At 41.7% G+C, this 21,758-nt stretch overlaps 1 protein-coding gene across 4 annotated transcripts in view; it reads left to right on the forward strand.

Moving 5' to 3' along the window:
* LOC105463163 (aldehyde dehydrogenase 7 family member A1) overlaps positions 1–21,758 on the forward strand; it is a 56,142-nt gene that overhangs the window by 13,755 nt on the left and 20,629 nt on the right. For 3 of the 4 annotated variants that reach the window (XM_071098528.1, XM_071098524.1, XM_071098527.1), the window contains 6 exons: positions 35–158; positions 6,115–6,247; positions 7,420–7,464; positions 11,725–11,802; positions 14,179–14,276; positions 21,240–21,281. In XM_071098528.1, coding sequence (XP_070954629.1) covers positions 35–158; positions 6,115–6,247; positions 7,420–7,464; positions 11,725–11,802; positions 14,179–14,276; positions 21,240–21,281 — 520 coding nt within the window. The remainder of the gene's footprint in view (positions 1–34; positions 159–6,114; positions 6,248–7,419; positions 7,465–11,724; positions 11,803–14,178; positions 14,277–21,239; positions 21,282–21,758) is intronic. The other variant, XM_071098525.1, reaches the window with a different exon arrangement.

The following is a 21,758-nucleotide window of genomic DNA, read 5'->3' on the forward strand; positions in this document are numbered from 1 at the left end:
TGGAAAAATTCTGCTTGTCGTTTTATATTTCTAGGTGTCTTTGGAGATGGGGAAAATCTTAGTGGAAGGTGTGGGTGAAGTTCAGGAGTATGTGGATATCTGTGACTATGCTGTTGGTTTATCACGGATGATTGGAGGACCTATCTTGCCTTCTGAAAGTAAGCAATGAAATTAGTTAAGCTGAGTTTTGTACTCTGATATACAGAGCTCCAAAAAAAAAAAAAAAAAAAAAAAAAAAAAAAGTACTCTGGCTATGGACTGTGCAAAAGAGAAATTTCTTTTTTTTTTTTTTTTTGAGACGGAGTCTTGCTCTGTCGCCCAGGCTGGAGTGCAGTGGCGCCATCTCGGCTCACTGCAAGCTCCGCCTCCCAGGTCCACGCCATTCTCCTGCCTGAGCCTCCCGAGTAGCTGGGACCACAGGCACCCGCCACCACGCCCGGCTAATGTTTTTGTATTTTTAGTAGAGACAGGGTTTCACCATGTTAGCCAGGATGGTCTCGATCTCCTGACCTCATGATCCGCCTGCCTCAACCTCCCAAAATGCTGGGATTACAGGCGTGAGCCACCGCGCCCGGCCATAAGAGAAATTTAAAGTGACATAAATAGGTGAAAATATCCTCAATCTTTTAAAGAAATGTAAATTAAAATATGAAAATGTTAGATCAAGAACCTTTTTGTTTTAAAGATAAAACTTAATGTTGGCAAGTGCATGGTTAGACACTTTTAACTCATCTGTAAAATGATTTGGAAATATGCCCAAAGAGCTATAACTTTAAAGAGCCCAGTTTTAAGAATCTAAGTAAATAATCTGAAATGAGACAGAAGTTATGTGTAAAGAAGTTCATTGTGGCATCAATTAAAAACATTAGAAATGACCTAAATGTCGAATCATAAGGGGAAAAAATCTAAGCCAATTTTAGTAGACTATTAGCATGTACTAAAAATAATGTTTGTGAAGGTTGTCTTCCCCTGACCCACACGTTTACAGGAAGGTTTTATTTACTTGTTTTTAAATTATACTAATGTTAATTTTTTTTGAAGAGGTGATAGATTCATATCAGAAAATTAGAAAGCAATAAAAGGGTAAAGGATGAAAAGTTTCCCTCCTACCCCTGTGGCTAAGCCATAGTACCCCATGGAAGTAGTGAATGCTTTCAATTTCTTGTGTGTCCTTTTTATATTTGTAGGATCTTGCTGTGTTCTTCAGGCTGGTCTCAAACTTCTGGCCTCAAGTGATCCTGCCCTTCAGCCTCTCCAGTAGTTGGGATTATAGGCGTAAGCCACCCTGCTAGGCCCTTGTGTATCTTTTTTAGAGCTTGTACAGCCAAATATATAGCAAACTATGCATTCTTGTTTTTTTTTTTTTTTTTTTTGAGACTGACTCTCGCTCTGTCGCCCAGGCTGGAGTGCAGTGGCGTGATCTCGGCTCACTGCAACCTCCGCTTCCCGGGTTCAAGCGATTTTCTGCCTCAGCCTCCCGAGTAGCTGGGATTACAGGCATGCACCACCACACCCAGCTAATTTTTATATTTTTGGTAGAGGTGGGGTTTCACCGTCTTGACCAGGCTGGTCTTGAACTCCTTACCTCATGATCCACATGACTCGGCCTCCCAAAGTGCTGGGATTACAGGCGTGAGCCACTGTGCCCGCCCGCAAACTATACATTCTGTTTTATACTTTTATATTCAATAATATATCTTGGAAATTGTTTTTTTGTTTTCTTTTTTTGAGACAAGATTTTACTGTCTTGCCCAGGCCAGAATGTAGTGGCACGATCACAGTTCATTGCAGCCTTAACAACCCCGGGATCAGGCCATCCTCCCACCTCAGCCTCCTGAGTGGCTGGGACTATAGGTGCACGCCACCATACCTGACTTTTTTTTTTTTTTTTTTTTTTTGTAGAGGTGAGATTTGGCAATGTTGCCCAGGCTGGTCTCGAACTCCAGGGTTCAGGTGATCGGCCTGTCTCAGCCTCCCAAAGTGTTAGGATTATAGGTGTGAACCACTGTGTCAGGCTGGAAATTGTTTTCATGTTAGTCTATTAAGGGGCTTCCTTCATCTGTGTCTGCTGCTGTCTATTCTGATATAAAGAGACCATAATTTATTTAGTCAGCTCCCAAATGATGTATATGTAGGGTTGTTTTCAGTGTTTTGCTATTACAAGCTGTTCTGTAAGAACCAATCTTATACTCTGAGGTTTTAACAATGAAGATAATGACAGCAAGAGTAAGAAAAAAAAAACTGGACATGGTGGCTCACACCTGTAATCCCAGCACTTTGGGAGGCTGAGGCGGGCAGATCACCTGAGGTCAGGAGTTAGAGACCATCCTGGCCAACACGGAGAAACCCTGTCTCTACTAAAAATACAAAATTAGCCAGGTATGGTGGCGCATGCCTGTAATCCTGGCTACTATGGAGGCTGAGGCAGGAGAATCACTTGAACCCGGGAGGTGGAGGTTACCGTGAGCCAAGATCGTGCCATTGCACTCCAGCCTGGGCAACAAGAGCGAAACTCCATCTCAAAAAAACAAAAAAAAACAAAAAAAACGCGGTTAAGAGTATATGCGATTTGTGATGTTTGCAATGTGGATGGAGCAAAACAGGTGACTGTGTCTGTATTGGCAATGCTGGGATAGAAATGTATGCTAAAGTGGTAGCAGTGGTTATCTCAGTGGCAGAATTATTAGTAGTGGATTTTCTTCTATTTTTCTATATTTTCTAAATTTCCATGATGGTTATTAGGTTACATTTATAATCAGGAAATAAACATTTTTTAAAAAATCATATTTTTCTCTTTTTCTCCAGATATTAAGTAAATTCCCTTCTTGTAGAAAGAGTTGGGGGAGTCTTTTTAATACACAGTTAATGTCCTTAATTAGATATCTAGCAATGATTCCCATTATCCAATATTAATTTTATGTCATTGAACACTTTCAGGAGTTTTTTTCCAGCTAAAAAAAGTTAATAACAATGCGGTGACTCACGCCTGTAATCCCAGCACTTTGGGAGGCAGAAGTGGGTGGATCTCTTGAGGTCGGGAGTTCAAGACCAGCCTGACCAACATGGAGAAACCCCATCTCTAATAAAAATACAGATAAGCTGGGCGTGGTGGCACATACCTGTAATCCCAGCTACTTGAGAGACTGAGGCAGGAGAATTGCTTGAACCTGGGAGGTGGAGGTTGCAGTGAGCCAAAATCACGCCATTGCTCTCCAACCTGGGCAACAGGAGGAAAACTCCGTTTCAAAAAAAGGTTAATAAACCTCCAATTTGGGGACATGTACATGTGCAAGCAGGTAACTCCTTTGATTTATACCTACTATGATGCCTGCCTCACAATTAAAACATTTCTCAGTTGCTTGTACATTTTTGTTTGTTTATTTGAGATAGGATCTCTGTCACCCAGGCTGGAGTGCAGTGGTGTGATTATGACCCCTTGCAGCCTGGACCTCCTGGACTCAAGCAATCTTTCCACCTCAGCCTCCTGAGTAGCTGGGATTACAGGCACACGCCACCAAGCCCAGCTAATTTTTAAATTTTTCTTGTTGAGACGAGGTCACACTATGTTGCCTAGGCTGGTCTAGAACTCCTTGGCTCGAATAATCCTCCTGCCTTGGCCACCCAAAGTGTTGGGATTATAGGCATGAGCCACTACACCTAGCCTACACTTTTTTTTTTGTTTTTTTTTTTTTAAGTAGTTTACTCATCTATGTAGAAGCTTTGGGGTAACTTTGGCTTTATTAATTCAATAAATACGGAGCATCTATCAGGTGCCGGATAATCTACTAGGTGATACTCAATCTATAAGGCATAGTCCCTGTCCTCAAGGGATTTATAAGCTTATAAATTTTACCTTACAGTGGGAGATAAATAAACAGGTAATTATATCCAGCATACTCCATCATGGTAAGTAATATGAGGGAGTAGACGGTAGGATGGTGGGCACGTAGCTGGGAGCCCCTAACCCAGCCTTGTGAGTGCAGTCGAGGAAGGCCTCCAAGAGAAGGTCAGCCAAGGTAAGGTCCCAAATGGGACAAAGAGGAGAAGGAGTGGAGTGCTGGAAGTTGTTTTAAAGAAGGAAGACGCCTGTGTGAAAGCTGGGCGAGTCTGGCTTATTTGGGGGGATTGTATTGCTTCAGCACAGCTGCAGGTACAGTGGTAGGGCAGGTGGACTGGAAAGAGAACCTTGGGAAGGGACGTTTTCTGACAAGGAGACTGGACTCTATTCTGAGAATAGCTACAGTAGGTATCCAAACTCCAGAGGGTTATAAGCAAGGGGGTGACATCAGGGCAGAGATGGGAGGGCAGGAGAGGAGGAGAGCCCTACCAGGCAGAGGCTGTGCCAGCACTTCATCTCTAGGGATTAAGGTGCCTAGATTAAGGAGGGCCCAGGAGTGAGGTGCTGCATCTGGTATGGTCCCCCATCCTAGCTAGCAGTATGAGTGTGGCCAGAAAGACTGATGGCTGGGACAGCCGCCTTTCCAGTTGATCTGTGGTTTTAACCAGGAGTTGTGAACCCTTGTATTCCTGTGGTATGGTTCTATACTGTTCCAGCTGCCTTTAATTAAAATAAACACCTTGAGGGATAATGGGTGACTTTAAAGTTTGTATTTAAAATACAATATTTTTGTTTGTATTTTCTTTTTCTTTTCTTTCTTTTTTTTTTTTTTTTGGAGATAGCGTCTTACTCTGTTGTCCAAGCTGGAGTGCAGTGGTGCAATCACAGGTCACTTCAGCCTCAACCTCCTGGGCTTAAGCAGTTCTCCCACCTCAGCCTCCCAAGTAGCTGGGACTACAGGCATATACCAATCATACCTAACTAATTTTTAATTTTTTTTTGTGGAGACAGGGGTCTTGCCATGTTCATCCAAGTTTCAAACTGAGCTCAAGTGATTCTCCTGTCCCAGCATCCCAAAGTGCTGGAGATTACAGGCATGAGCCACTGTTAAGCTTATTTGTATTTTTAGTTTTCTTATAGTGAATGTAAAGATATGCATAATTCATTTTATTTATTTATTTATTTATTTATTTATTTATTGAGATGGAGTCTCCCTCTGTTGTCCAGGCTGGAGTGCAATCGCAGGATCTCAGCTCACTGCAACCTCTGCCTCCCGGGTTCAAGCGATTCTCCTGCCTCAGCCTCCTGAGTAGCTGGGATTACAGGCACGTGCCACCACACCCGGCTAATTTTTGTATTTTTAGTAGAGACGGGGTTTTACCATGTTGGTCAGGCTGGTCTCGAACTCCTGACCTCGTGATCCGCCCGCCTCTGCCTCCCCAAGTGCTGGGATTACAGGCGTGAGCCACCGCGCCTGGCCTGCATAATTCATTTATTCAACATATATATAATTATTAGAACTCCCCCGTCCCATCTTCCACCAATAAATGAGCCATCTTGTCTCGAATTCAGAGATGTTGGCCCAGGGATTCATCAGGTAACATAAAGAATATGGGAGGCCAGGTGTGGTGGCTCACTCTTGTAATCCCAGCACTTTGGGAGGCCAAGGTGGACAGGTCACTTGAGGTCAGGAGTTTGAGACCAGCCTGGGCAACATGGTGAAACTCCTTCTCTACTAAAAATACAACAATTAGCTGGGCATGGTGGTGTGTGCCTGTAATCCCAGCTACTCAGGAGTCTGGGGCTTGAGAATTTCTGGAACTTGGGAGGTGCAGGTTGCAGTGAGCTGAGATTGCACCGCTTCACTCCAGCCTGAGTGACAGAGTGAGACTGACTCAAAACCGAACAAAACAAAGAACGTGGGCCTAAGTCCCTGTGCCCTGGTCATGTTCTGCCCTTTGTGTTCATACCACCTAGGGCAGCCATCATCTCTAGAAAGTGTCCTTGTCTCCCAGGTGCACTGATACTGCTCTGATCTATGCAGAGTCCTATGAAGATCAGAGGCATAATGAATATCATTATGATTTACAAGGTAGTATAGTAATAACCACTTTTGTTGTACATTAGTTAATGTACCAATATCCCACGGCTGTGTAGCAATATCCCACTATAAGGCACCTGAAATCTTCTCCGGTCTGCTATACATTTGTTCTTATTAACTTGATGGGCATTAAATTAACTTGCTTCAGCATGTTGCTTCCTTTTCCTGTTCTCAGGACCTGGCCATGCGCTGATTGAGCAGTGGAATCCTGTAGGCCTGGTTGGAATCATCACGGCATTCAATTTCCCTGTGGCAGTGTATGGCTGGAACAATGCCATTGCCATGATCTGTGGAAATGTCTGCCTCTGGTAAGACCTGCTCACTTTCCTCTCTAGTAGTGAGTGATAAAAATAGCATTTCTAGATACTACTGCCTCAGCCTCTTGAGAAACTGGGATTATAAGTGTGTGTCGCTACACCTGGCTTCATCAATAACACTTTATTTTATCTTTTTTTGAGATGGAGTTTCACTCTTGTTGCCCAGGCTAGAGCACAATGGTGTGAACTCAGCTCACTGCAACCTCCGCCTCCCAGGTTCAAGCAATTCTCCTGCCTCAGCCTTCCAAGTAGCTGGGATTACAGGCATGTGCCACCACACCCAGCTAATTTTTTGTATTTTTAGTAGAGATGGGATTTCACCATGTTGGCCAGGCTAGTTTTGAACTCCTGACCTTAGGTGACCCACCTGCCTCAGCCTCCCAAAGTGTTGGGATTACAGGTGTGAGCCATTGCACCTGGCTAGTAAAACTTTGATAGTAAACTCCCAAGTAATTCTGAGGCACTTGGTCAGTGTTCTCATTTAGGTCTTAAATTTTTCAACTTACAAAATATTTGATAGTAAAAATGTCTGTATATTATAGATGGCAAACAGTTACTTGTTTTTTGCTTTTGTGTTCAGTGGAAGAAATTAAATGAGAAAAATCAGGACAATTGTTTTTGGCTCATTTTGCTTACGTCTGTTCCACTAGTTATTAATTTAGTTTAAATGTGTGGTACTCAGTTGAATCTATTCAAAAACTATAAAATAGGACATATTTGGGAGGACTAACAATTTGCACCATGTGGTGATGCAAACTCATGTTTTCCAGCATTCTAATCCAAAAAGGCTCATTGTGTAGTTTTCCTCGGCTCTCTGAGTTTTCCAAGGAAAGTTTAGTTAATGCAGCACGTTGGTAGATTTCTGCTTCACTCATTTCCCATAATTGGCTGAGGTTAATGTAATGATTCCTGTGATTAGTGCAGCAAGCTGATTCAGAATTGCTCGGTGCCATTTTTGTGTTCATGAAAGTTTTGTTGTTCCTTAGGTCTCAAAGACACCCAGCTAAAGGACAGATTTCTATTTCAGTTACTAGACTCATTTGTCAGTTGTCTGATTGGACAGAGCGTTTTCTCACACTTTTGCGTCTGTTTGATAATAAAAGGTATTTATGGTTTCTGTCAATAAGTTTTTCTTTTTCTTTTTTTGTTTTAACCTTCTTAAGGAAAGGAGCTCCAACCACTTCCCTCATTAGTGTGGCTGTCACAAAGTAAGTACGTGTGGCTTTCTTTTTCCTGGGTATGGAATGATATCGAAAGGGTGATTAATAGCCATGACTTTTTAATCTGATATCAAAGAGTCACATAGCATGGAATTTGGATAACCTCTTTCTCCTTTGCTTGTAATATTATTTTTATATACAGAGTGCTTTCAGTGCCATGTCATTTAATTTAACTCTTTGGAAACATGCCAGATATTGACATATTGATTGAACACTTGCAGACATTATTTTGTCACTTGGAAAATAAAAGCATCTTCAGTGGAAAGGAAATTTTTGCAATTTAGGAGCTATATTTTCTCACTATTCAACAAGTTAATGGTTTTGAGAATAGATTTCTATACAGTTAATACTTACATTGCTTTTGCTTAATAGAGTGTTAACAAAATTGATTATTATACTGATCTGCTGATTCATCTAACACTGAAATGTATTGCATCTTTTGGTTAAACAATTATTAGTTTTTTACTTGTATTTGAGAACTTGGGAGCTCTGATTAAGTCATAAAAGCAATGTGACTGATGTATCATTCTGGAATTTGGAGGATGTATAGAGTTAGGGTGCCTTCCCATGTAGGATTAGGATGTACCTTTGATGTTCCATTGCTTGCCTGGTCTGCATTCTGATTTCAGAATTATTAGTAGAGAAATTGGGGTGGAGTCTGTGGGCAAGAGGGTTCTTCATATTAGAAGATTATTATTATTATTATTATTATTTTTGAGATGGAGTCTCACTTTGTCACCCAGGCTGGAGCTCACTGGCACAATCTCAGCTCACGGCAACCTCCTACTCCCTGGTTCAAGTGATTCTTCTGCCTCAGCCTCCCAAGTAGCTGGGATTACAGGCATGTGCCACCACGCCCAGCTAATTTTTATATTTTTAGTAGAGATGGGGTTTCACCATGTTGACCAGGATGGTCTCGATCTCCTGACCTCGTGATCCACCTGCCTCAGCTTCCCAAAGTGCTGGGATTACAGGCATGAGCCACTGCGCCCAGCCTAGACAATTATTTAGAATAGTGGCTTAGGAATTGGAAAGTGGTGGGCTGGAAAAGAGCAAGGGTAATTGTTTTAATTTTTATTTTTTATTTTTTTTTGAGACAGAGTCTTTGTTGCCCGGGCTGGAGTGCAGTGGGGCCATCTCAGCTCACTGTAGTTTCTGCTTCCTGGGTTCAAGAGATTCTCATGCTTCAGCCTCCCGAGTAGCTGGGATTACAGGTGTGGGTCACCATGCCAGGCTAATTTTTTTTTTTAAGAGAGAATCTCGCTCTGTCGCCCAGGCTGGAGTGCAGTGGCACAATCTTGGCTGACTCCAACCTCTGCCTCCAAGGTTCAAGCGATTCTCCTGCCTCAACCTCCCAGGTAGCTGGGATTACAGGTGCATGCCACCATGATTGGCTCATTTTTTCTTTTTTTTTTTTTTTGAGACAGAGTCTTGCTCTGTCGCCAGGCTGGAGTGCAGTGGCGTGATCTCTCGGCCCACTGAAACCTCCGCTTCCTGGGTTCAAGCGGTTCCCCTGCCTCAGCCTCCTGAGTGGTTGGGGCTACAGGCATGTGCTACCACGCCTGGCTAATTTTTTGTATTTTAGTAGAGATGGGGTTTTACCATGTTGACCAGGATATTCTCAATCTCCTGACCTCGTGATCTGCCCGCCTCAGCCTCCCAAAGTGCTGGGATTACAGGCGTGAGCCACCGTGCCCGGCTAGCTAATTTTCATATTTTTAGTAGACATGGGGTTTCACCATGTTGTCCAGGCTGGTCTTGAACTCCTGGCCTCAAGTCATCTGCCTGCCTCGGCCTCCCAAAGTGCTGGGATTACAGGCATGAACCCCTGCCCGTGGCCTAAAAATAAAACAAACAAACAAAAAACCAGCAGAATAATTAATGTGGAAGTAGTGAACTAACAATTGTTACGAAGTAGTTGGTTAAAATTTTGTCCATTTTGATACCGGTTTTGCTTTAAGCTTTTTTTTTGTTTTAAAGAGTTGAAGAATTTGAAATGTTCGTGTGAGAGTTTATGTGCGGGTTGATAGTTTTCAAAGCATTGAAAATGTGATTTGCTTTCGTAATGGAAGATAGTAAGTCAGATGATGCTAAATTTTGCTGGAATTAACTAAGGGTGATGCAGTGCCACAAGGAGGTCTTCTTAAGTTCAACTAAATTTTCAGATTCCTTAGATGACCACAGGCCACATATGGTTCTTCTGTGTATTCAGAAGGATAGAGTGCGGGAGCATAGCTTGTCAGGAGGGTGGCATCAGGTATTCCTCTTCAATCAGTGTTCTTGTCATAGTCACGTAGGTACAAGGAAGTGAGAGCCACATTGGAGAGGTGTGGGGTTTACCCTGGCTTAAAGCCTAATGCCCCACAGAAACAAAAATCTCTTGTAACAATCGTAGCTTTCAGGGGCCACAGGGACATGCAGTTACAAGTGTCACTGCACTCAGGAAAGGCCAAAGAGCATGGCATTCCCATTAATAGCTCATAGATAGTTATCCCAGTTCAGATGGAAGTGACCAGGCAGGGGTCATGTTTACCGTAAGCCGGGTTGTCTAAGAAACACTGACGACACTCTGACACTTTCCAGGTCACACGGAGAACAGAGCTAGAGTTCAACTTAAAGTTAGAGTCTCATCTTAGGGGTAGGGGTTTGTTAACCTTTACCCATAGGCACAAAACAAAAGCCTTGCCCTTAAAGAGAGTACAGTCTACTTGTGCAGACAATATAGACACCCGAAATCCCTGGAAAGAATTGTACATCCTGAAACCTGGTCTTGGACATGAGAGCTGGAGTTCATGATCCTTGATTGGATCCTGGATTGGAAGGAAGAAAGAAAACAGCTATAAAGCGTATTTTAGGGGAACTTAGGTGTGATAATGGTACCTTTTCTATGAAAGTGAGTATGGGATTTGGGTCTTTTTGAAGTTTAAACAAATTGGAAAGTAGCCAGTAAGTTGAGATGATTGATGAAGACAACCTTTGCTCTATTGGTCCTCTGGAAACGCAAAATGAATGGAATCCTTTTTCAGAAAAACCAGAATTATTTTAGCCATTTTTTTTTTTTTAATAACTCAAAATCAGATTTAAGTAGCATTTAAATGTATTTCTCATTTTAACAAGAGAAAAACCTCTGCTTGTCCACAATTCTGTAGCCTGCAGGGCGCTGATATTTTCTGACTGACATGGTTTGGTGGGAACTAGCCCCAAGCTCTTTCAGGGTTCTGCAGGGTGGCCCCAGCTCCTTCTTTTGTGTCTGTGGCATTTACTTTAGGTTTTGAGGATCCCGTCCTCTTCCCCAATTTGTGCTTTACAACTTCTCTAACTCTGCTTTGCAGAGGTGTGTTTAAATCTCTTATTTGCTGGTGGGGACCACCTCTAATTTCCTTCATCGTTCTAGGTCTTATTCCTTTTTATTTTCCTTTGTAATCACATTTTAATAGATTTGTGTAAGACCAAAATAAATAAATAAAATAAATAAATAAATGGCCCAGTGATCAGTCTGCTGTCTTGAACCAGATGTGTCCTCATAGTTTGGTAGAAAATTCTTGAAAACAATGACAATTTGAGCTACTTGAACAATGCTTTGTGTCTTCTATTTATGTTCTATGTTCTTTTCTTCTTCTCAAGATTCTTTTTTTTTTTTTGAGATAGAGTCTTGCTTTGTCTCTCAGGCTGGAGTGCAGTGGCACAATCTCAGCTCACTGCAACCTCTGCCTTTTAGGTTCAAGCGATTCTCCTGCCTCAGCCTCCTGAGTTGGTGGGATTACAGGCTCCCACCATCACTCCTGGCTAATTTTTATATTTTTAGTAGAGATGGGGTTTCACCATGTTGGCCAGGCTGGTCTTGAACTCCTGACCTCAAGTGATCCACCAGCCTCGGCCTCCCAAAGTGCTGGGATTACAGGCATGAGCCACCACACCTGGCCTCAAGATTCTTTTAGGACAAAAAAAAAAAAAAATTCTGCTAATAGTTTTTTGAAAATGGCATTTTCAATATGTGAGGAGAAATCCAGGTCTGAATGTTTGAGGGCAGAGTCTGGTATAAGAGTGTTCTTAATGTTAGAAGGCCATTTAGGAACAGTGACTTAGAAATTGAAAAGTGGGCTGAAAAAGCAAGAGAGTAGTATATTTGAGGGATGGGAGAGAAAGTTGAAAAAAGGAGAGTCAAGTGGTTGCAATTTATTCCTTGTTTTTAAAAAAATGACTTCAGAAATTAAATTATTGCCTCAATAATTGCTTTTTCCTTTCTAGGATAATAGCCAAAGTTCTGGAGGACAACAAGCTGCCTGGTGCGATTTGTTCCTTGACTTGTGGTGGAGCAGATATTGGGTAGGTTATTAGGCTGAGAGCATCCTCTGTTGAAGGACCCCAGGTTCACCAACTAGAATCATCGTTACTAGAATAATGAACTCACTTTTAACTAAGGAGTTGAGAATGGTTTTTGAAATCATTATTATTATGGAGTTTGTTGGGTTCTTATTGTATTAATGCCTAACCTCTATTGGAGGATGAATAAGAATCGTCTTTTTAATTGCCCAGAGGTACTGTTTCTAAGGTGTTTATATCCTGAAATAACAAACTGCTGTAATGGGGGGCAGCCTGTGACTTCCTGACACTTGGTTTGTCAAGGTGTTTACTTACAAAGAAAGCTATGAAATTGTAGTCTGGGCACTGCCTGCCGAGAACCTAGCCTATTGTCTGAGTTTCTCAGCTGACCGAAAAAGGAAACCCTGGGAACACAGCCTCTTTTTAGTAAAATTGTTTTTTTCTTTTTAAATTGCCATATAATTCACAATTTGTATACCATAAAGTCCTCTCTTTTAAAGTGTACAATATAGTGGTTTTAAAAATATTCAGGCTATTGTACAACTATCACCACTATCTTTTTCCAGAACATTTTGATGAACCCAGAAAGTAATCCCATACCCATTGGCAGTCTCTTCCCATTCCCCCTGCTCTCATGCCCTGACAGCCACTAAAGAATTTTCTGTCTCTATGGATTTGCCTATTTGAGACATTTTGTATAAATGTAGTTATATAATATGTGGCCTTTTGTGTCTTGCTGCTTTTACTTGGCATGATACTAAGATGACGTGGACTATAATCGTGCTGAACTGGGATAAAAGCTGAGGTTCTTATCAGCTTAGACTTTGATTAGGTGAGTTTTCCAGGAGTCAAGTCTTACAACCCATACTGGTGTGGCTAAAGTGTTAGTTTCCTCGCCTTCCCACACTTTTAATATACCGTTGTACTTACTGGGCAATCTCAAAAAGGAGCAATAAGTTACTCTGTTTTTCATATTAATGAGAAAATTTTACAAAATACAACTCCCACATGTACAATGCAGAGTGAAATATTATCTAAGTGTCATTTAAAACATGAGTCGGCCTTTGACTTCTTGCATTCTGGGTATCTAGTGCTTGTGTTGGCCTTGCAATAGCTCAGATAATTATGGTGGTATATGCAAGAGCATGTTAAGCAGCAGCCACTTTGAGTATTAGTGCTCATGCTTGCTAGGTTGAACCTCGGAAGACTGACCTAGGTAACTGAGCCAAGCCGTACAGCCCTACATTAGACTGATGCTATGGCTGCCCCGCTTGGCTAACACTGGACCTTTTGTAGCACTGAACTAGGAACAGAGAGGTTCAAATCAGTAATGTCTGATTTGCATTCCTTAGAAGCAACTGGAAATCCTAGCATAGCCTTTGTAAGTCAACTTCCGTGAGGAATACTTTAGGATAGCGGTCCCCAACCTTTCTGGCACCAGGGACTGGGGCTGGTTTAGTGGAAGACAATTTTTCCGTGGACCACGGCAGGGGGATGGTTTTAGGATGAAATTGTTCCATCTCAGATCATAAGGCATTAGTTAGATTCTTATAAGGAGCATGCAATCTAGATCCCTTGCATGCACAGTTCACAATAGGGTTCACACTCCTATGAAAATCTAATGCTGCCGCTGATCTGACAGGAGGTGGCGCTCAGGCAGTAATGCTCGCTGGGTCGCCTGCTGCCTACCTCCTGCTGGTTCCTAATAGGCCACAGACTGGTAGTGGTCGGCATCCTGGGGCTTGGGGACCCCTGCTTTAGGATATTTCCCTACAGGCTTTTAAGTTTTAATTCTTTTATTTTTATTTTTTTGAGACAGGGTCTCACTCTGTCACCTAGGCTGGAGTGCAGTGGCTCGATCTCAGCTCACTGCAACCTCCGCCTCCCAGGTTCAAGTGATCCTCCCACCTCAGCCTCCCAAGTAGCTGGGACTACAGGCGCATGCCTGCACACCTGGCCAATTTTAGTATTTGATGTAGAGACGGGGTTTCATCGTGTTGCCTAGGCTAGTCCTGGCCAAGTTTTAATCCTTAAAGGAATTACACAGCAGTTAAAAGTCTGTAAAACTGGAATGCTCAGCAAGGAAATGCTAAGATCATATTGTCCAGTCACTCACTCAGTATAGGAAAGACTTTCTTCCCTAACAACTTCCTCTTGGTGATTTCTATTCACAGCAGGTTAGCCTCTTCTGCCATATGGTTCTACTTGTGAAAAACTTTTTTCCTTCTCCTGAAGACGTTCCCTTGCTCCCCTGGGACAGACTTTCTTGTAGCTTCGAGGGACTGCTTTTCCAAGGGCACTTCAGTGCTGGGTACCATTAGAAGTTGTCATTGCTGGGTTTCTCTGCTTGGGTGACCGACCATGTCCGTTCCCTTGCAGCACAGCAATGGCCAAAGATGAACGAGTGAACCTGCTGTCCTTCACTGGGAGCACTCAGGTGGGAAAACAGGTGGCCCTGATGGTGCAGGAGAGGTTTGGTAAGTGTTGGCTTTCTAATGAGGATTGTAATTCTCTCAAATATGGAGGTGAAATCTGAAAGTTGAGTTTTTGTTTTCCCCTCAACCTTTTCCATGGAGGCAGTGGTCATGTTTATTTGAATGTCTAAGTAAAAGAAAAGGGTACAGTTATTAGCAGTTGAATATTAGGGAAGTCTTAAATTTAAATACCAAAATTTATGAAAATATGAGCACTTTGGGAGGCCGAGGCAGGCGGATCACAAGGTCAGGAGATGAGACCATCCTGGCTAACACAGTGAAACCCCGTCTCTACTAAAAATACAAAAAATTAGCCGGGCGTGGTGGCGGGCGCCTGTAGTCCCAGCTACTCGAGAGGCTGAGGCAGGAGAATGACTTGAACCTGGGAGGTGTAGCTTGCAGTGAGCCAAGATCGCGTCACTGCACTCCAGCCTGGGTGACAGAGCGAGACTCCATCTAAAAAAAAATTTATGAAAGGAAGTCATTTTCTCTCTAAATGGGTATAATTGAATCACGTAGAATATTTATATTTGAAATGTTTGTTTTTTCATACTGTAAAGAAATAGTACTTGAACATAAATTTATTTAGTAAGGCTATTTTTACTTCCTGTAGAAAGGGTACACTCGCCAGTAGTTTTGGCATGAGAGTACACTGGACAAAGGAGACAGGGTCATTTATAACCTGAGGCGTCCACTCTACTGCTATGTCCGGTTTCCATTGGCTGGAATGGAACCTCACATTTTGTATTGGTCCCGATTGGCTAGCAACTTAGAACTTTTTTTTTTTTGAGACGGAGTCTCGCTGTGTCTCCCAGGCTGGAGTGCAGTGGCCTGATCTCGGCTCACTGCAAGCTCCGCCTCCCGGGTTCACGCCATTCTCCCGCCTCAGCCTCCCAAGTAGCTGAGACTACAGGCGCCCGCCACCACGCCCGGCTAGTTTTTTGTATTTTTAGTAGAGACGGGGTTTCACCATGTTAGCCAGGATAGTCTCGATCTCCTGACCTCGTGATCCACCCGCCTCGGCCTCCCAAAGTGCTGGGATTACAGGCTTGAGCCACCGCGCCCGGCCAACTTAGAACTTTTTAAAAGAGGCAAAGGTAGAGGAGAACAAAGGAAGGAGAAAGTAACTTGAGGAATGCTGAGAAAAGTAAAAACACTTTTAAATAAGGAAGAGGAACAGGCTATGACCTAATGTGTACTTGGACCAGTATAAGCATGCCAGGGCAAATATTTAGGAGCACAGGTCTTTGAATAAATTTTGCTTTTAAGAGAAGTTATTTAGTTTTAATTAGATGGGGAGGAAAGTCTTTGAAGAGGAACCTCTACTTACTTTTTACACTTATCAAATTGTACTAGTCCTGTTTGGCAAATTAAATAAGAAAAATGTCATTTCTCATTAGTATAGTGGTGAGAAAAATGTCATCATTTAAACAGGAGCACTGAGCACAGAACTTACAGTGAGTGTGGAATAGAAGGTTTAAATCTGCTCTTTCATGTATATGAATCATATATATGGATCATGGATATGGATCATGGATACATGATTGAAAAGAGTTGTATAGACGTAGCTTTGTATACTGTACTGTGCTTTATGAATGATTTCCAAGGTTTTCGAGGATAATATTGGCTATCGATTTTTGGCTGTTAGGCTGAATTTTAGACTTTTACCCCAGCATAAGACAAAATTTGACTGATCTGTCGACTGTTTAACTATGTAGGCATTGCTTTTTATTAGGCAAAGCAATTTATTAAATAACAGCTAATAAAAAAGGTCAGCAAGGTTTCAGGACTCAAGATTGAGATACAAAAATCAATTACATTTTTATGCATTAACAATGAACAATCCAAAAATGAAATCCAGAAAACAATTTAATTAGTAGTAGCATCAAAAAGAATAAAGTACTTAGGAATACATTTAACAGAAGAAGTGTAAGTCTGTTGCACGGAGCACTCATCAAAATAAATTACAGATGACCTAAATAAATGAGTAGATATCCCCTTTTCAGTTTTTGGAAGATTTAATGTTGTAAAGGTATCAATTTGGTCCACATGATCTACAGATTCAATGCAATTCCTGTAAAAATCCCAGTTTTCTGTCTTGTAACAATTGACAAGTTAATCCTAAAATTAATATGACAATGCAAAGGACCCTAAAAAGCCAAAGCAATCTTGAAAAAGAAGAAAATTGAAGGACTGTCACTTCTTAGTCAAAAAATTTATGGCAAAACTATGATAATCAAGACTATGTGGCACCAGCATACGGATAGACATAAAAATCAATGGAATAGAATTGGAAGTCCAGAAATAAACTCTTGCATTTATGGTCAGTTGTGTCAAGGGTGACAAGACATTTCAATGGGGAAAGGATGGTCTTTTTAACAAATGGTACTGACACAACCAGCTGTCTATACACATGAGTGTGAAGTCAGACCCCCACTACATCTCCTATGCAAAGACAAACTCAAAATGTATCAAAGACCTTTAAAACTCTTAGAAGAAAACATAGGAATAAGTTTTCGTGACCTTGGATTAGGCGATAGTTTCTTAGAAATGACAACTAAAGCACAAGCAACAACAATTAAAAGACAAATTAGTTTTTATCTAAATTAAAGCACTTTGTGATTCAAAGGACATCAGGAAAAAGTGAAAAGAACAACCTACAGAATGGCAGAAAATGTTTGGAAGTCATTTGATAAGGAACTTGTATGTGGAATATCTAAAGAACTCTTCAAATTTAAGAATATGAAAGACAACCCAATTAAAAATGGGCATTGGATTTGAATAGACATCTTTTTTTTTTTTCTTGAGATGGACTCTCACGCTCTGTTACCCAAGCTGGAGTGCAGTGGGGGAGATCCCGGCTCACTGCAACCTCCGCCTCCTGAGTTCAAGCGATTCTTCTGCCTCAGCCTCCCAAGTAGCTGGGACTACAGGCATGTGCCACCATGCCTAATTTTTGTATTTTTAGTAGAGACAGGGTTTCACCATATTGGCCAGGCTGGTCTCGAACTCCTGACCTCGTGATCCTCCCACCTTGGCCTCCCAAAGTGCTGGGATTACAAGCAATGAGCCACCGCACCAGGCCTAGAATAGACATCTTAAATGGCCAATTAGCACATGAAAAGATTCTCAACATCATTAGTTCCACTAGCAGATTTCATCTTCTCAGCTTTCTCCCCTTTTCCTTACTCAAGGCAGTAGTTTGTTCTTGGCCAAGTAGTAGTAGTAGTAGTAGTAATAGAATTATAATTTTTAAAATGTATCTGCCTCTCTTAAGTTATAGGTGCTTTTCTTGGAGGAGTTGGTGGTTAGGAGTATAGTCAGAGAGTGCCTGATAGAGAACTGGAAGGATGTAGAAAGTATAGATCCCTTCTCTTCTGCCAAACATCACTTGCAGCCAGGCAGGAGAAGCTAATGGCAGGTGTAAAAGCTTCTGTTTCCTTCCTTCTCTTCTTAACACCTAGCATAGTGCTATGCTATAGCCAGCAAACTGTCATTAATTCAATGATTGCAGCAGAGACTAGAGATGGTGTAGCATTTGGTGGCTTTTGGTAATAACAGCCACGTCTTCATAATTAATGTTCACTTGATGCTTACCTGTTTCAGAGCAATGAAAATGATACTCTCCTGTTGTCACATATGCTCCTGATACCACAAGTGAATAAAAGTTATTCACATGGAAGCTGATTTTAAACTGCACTTAAGGAAATTTATGGTCAAAAGATCATTAATAAATGTATGTCTGAGGCCGGGCAAGAGTTCAAGACCAGCCTGGGCTAGACTGTGAAACTCCCATCCCTACTAAAATACAAAAAAATTAGCTGGGTGTGGCGGCATGCCCAGCTACTCGGGAGGCTGAGGCAAGAGAATTGCTTGAACTCAGAGGCAGAGGTTGCAGTGAGCTGAGATTGCACTACTGCACTCCAGCCTGGGCAACAGAGTGAGAGTCTGTCTCAAAAATAAATAAATAAACATATGTCTAAAATTGAGGCAAACAAATCTCTCAGATCTTTATGCCGGGAGGAGTAAGGTAAGAATGGCATTTATAGGCCAGGTGTAGTGGCTCATATCTGTAATCCCAGCACTTTGGGAGGCCAAGGTGGGTGGATCACTGGAAGCCAGGAGTTTGAGACCAGAGCCTGGGCAACATAGTGAAAACCCATCTCTTAAAACAAAACAAGCCAGGTGTTGTGACACATGCCTGTTGTCTGAGCTACTTGGGAGGCTGAGGATGGAGGTTTGCTTGAACCCAGAAATTGAGGCTGCAGTGAGCTATGATAGCACCATTGTATTCCAGCCTGGGTGACTGTTAAAAAAAGAAAGAAAAAAAATGGTGGGCTGGTTGCGGTGGCTCAAGCCTGTAATCCTAGCACTTTGGGAGGCCGAGGTGGGCGGATCACCTGGGGTCAGGAGTTCAAGACCAGCCTGGCCAACATGGCAAAACCCTGTCTCTAATAAAAATACAAAAATGAGCTGGGCGTGATGGTGCATGCCTGTTGTCCCAGCTACTTGGGAAGCTGAGACAGGAGAATCACTTGAACTCAGGAGGCGGAGGTTTGCAGTGAGCTGAGATCACACCACTGTACTCCAACCTGGGCCACAGAGCAAGACTCCGACTGAAAGAAAAGAATGGCACTCATGGCCTGCTATATAACTTTTCTAGAATATAGGTTGGCAGTGTCTATCAAGAGTCCTAACCTAAGTAGATAATCAACAAATATATTAAACACTGGAGAAACAGCTAAATAAAATTTGGTATGTCTTCATGATGGAATGCTGTGGAGTGATTTTTCTTTTCATGACTCTTAATGACTTAGGGGAAAGGTGTAAGACATCAGGAAATAAAGTAAAATGAAATAATCTCAACTAAATATAAATTCACAGAGAAAAGATTGGAAGACACTATCAAATTGTAAGGAGAGATTTTTGTGGTGGCCTTATGGGCCATAGGTTTCTTTCTTTCTTTCTTTTTGATTGTGGGCGAAAGTCCACACAACATAAAATTTACTTTAAAATGGTTAACATGGTACACAGTTCAGTAGTGTCAAGTACATTCACATGATCATACAGCCTATCTTTAGAACTTTTTCATCTTGTAAAACTGAAACTCCATAGCCTATAAACACTAATCCCTCCTTCCCCCTACACCCAGCCCTTGGTAGCCACCCTTCTACTTCTTTCTGTTTCATTGATATGGACTATTTACATTTGAGTGGGGTTGTAAGTATTTGTCCTTTGGTGACTACCTTATTTCACTTAACATAATGTCTACAAGGTACAACCATGGAGTCTCACTCTGTTGCCAGGCTGGAATGCAGTGGTGTGATCTCAGCTCACTGCAACCTCTGCCTCCTGGGTTTGAGCAATTCTTCTGCCTCAGCCTCCCGAGTAGCTGGGATTACAGACATCCGCCACCACGCCCAGCTAATTTTTGTATTTTTAGTAGAGACTAAAATCCCAAAGTGCTGGGATTACAGCCACCGCGCCCAGCCCAACGTACAACCATCTTGTAGCATGTAGTAGGATTTCCTTTTTAAGGCTCTATGATAAGCTGGGTGTCGTGGCTCATGCCTGTAACCCTAGCACTTTGGGAGGCCAAGGTGGGAGGATCTCTTGAGCCCAGGAGTTCGAGACCAGCCTGGGCAACATGCCAAGATCCTGTCTCTGCCAAAAAAAAAAAGTACAAAAATGAGCTGGGCATGGTGGTGCATGCCTGTTGTCCCAGCTACTTAGGAGGCTGAGGTGGGGGAATTGCTTGAGCCCAGGAAGTTGAGGCTGCAGTAAGCCATGATCGTGCCAGTATAGCCCAGCCTGGGCAACAGAATCAGACCCTGTCGCAAAAAAAAAAAAAAAAAATTAATAAAATAAAAATGTAAAAAGGCTGCATATTTCATTGTATTTATATACCACATTTACTTTACTAATTCATCAGATGATGCACATTTGGGTTGCTGCCACATTTTGGCTATTGTGAATTATGCTACTATGAATATTGGTGTACAAATATCTACAGAGTCCCTGCTTTTACTACCTTTGGTTATATACTCAGAAGTGGAATTACTCAATCATATGGTAATTAATTAATTAATTCATTCATTCATTTACTTACTTAGTTGAGACAGTCTCATTCTGTTGGCCCAGGCTGGAGTGCAGCGGTGTGATCACGGCTCACTGTTGTCTCAAATTCCTGGGCTTCACGAGTAGCTGGGACTATAGGCAGATACTACCATGCCCAGCTAATTTGTTTTAATTTTTGTAGAGACAGGGTCTTGCCATGTTGCCCAGGCTCTGTTGTTTAATTTTTTGGAGCAGTTGCCATACTGTTTTCTACAGTGGCTGTCCCATTTTACTTTATTTTTCTTGAATAATTTCAGACAAGACCGGGCACGTTCAGGGTGGTTTGGTTTGGCTATAGACTTTCATGTATAATTTCAAACCTAAAATTATACAACCAACATAAGGAATTCCTGTAAACCCTTTAATCAGAGTCACTAATTGCTTACATTTTGCCCCATTTGATTTATCATTTTCTCTCTCTCCAGCAACATCTATGAGTGCGTGCGCGGGCGCACACACACACACACACACACACACACACAACACACTCTCTGTGGGTGCGTATTATTGTTGAACTGTTTGGATTAAGTCAAAGATATGTCCCCTTTATTACTAAATATTTTGGTGTATTTCCTAAGAATGTTGACATTCTCTTGTATAACCACAGTAGTTACTAAAATCAGTACATTTGATATTGATACAATAGTAATGCTACTTTATAAATCAGAAAATCTTAAGTTGAAAAATAATTGGGATAGGGTGTAATCGAGATAGGCTATATGATTGGGATAGGCTATATAAAAAATAATTGGACAGGCTATATAATTTAATACTTGGGATTAGGCTATGTAGCAGTGTGCAGTAAACATGGAACTAGGCATTGATTTTTATATATAATTTTTTTTAAAGGGAGAAGTTTGTTGGAACTTGGAGGAAACAATGCCATTATTGGTAAGGCTGCCCCCTTTGTTTTTGTTTGTTTTCTGTTCAGTTTCCACAATCGCCATCCTGAATATATGAAACTTGTTTTGGATCTCATTTCTTCCATGTTGCATATGCCTGAGACCTAGTTCCTGTGTTTAGGAATTTTACTTGGGAGACAGGACACAAGCTTGGTTTGAAGGCAGAGGTAACTAAAAAGGAAAGGTATTCATGTTCAGAACATGTTACCTGGGATGATCTAGAACCTGTGAGTGAGACTTCCATTGCCATTGTAGTGTGGCATTATTTATTGTTTTTTCTTCTGTTTGCTGAAAACCGGCCACATTTCTCTAGAATAACTTAAGTAACTCTTATGTAACTTGATCATTTCTTTAGATTTCAAAAACATTATTTTATCTTTAGTGGAATATTGAGTGCTTTTATATTGGTAAAGAACATGTCCCTAAGGCATTACAAAAAAATCACTTACCTATAGGCTTAGAGATT

Source organism: Macaca nemestrina, chromosome 6, assembly GCF_043159975.1.
Source record: "Macaca nemestrina isolate mMacNem1 chromosome 6, mMacNem.hap1, whole genome shotgun sequence".
NCBI lineage: Eukaryota > Metazoa > Chordata > Mammalia > Primates > Cercopithecidae > Macaca > Macaca nemestrina.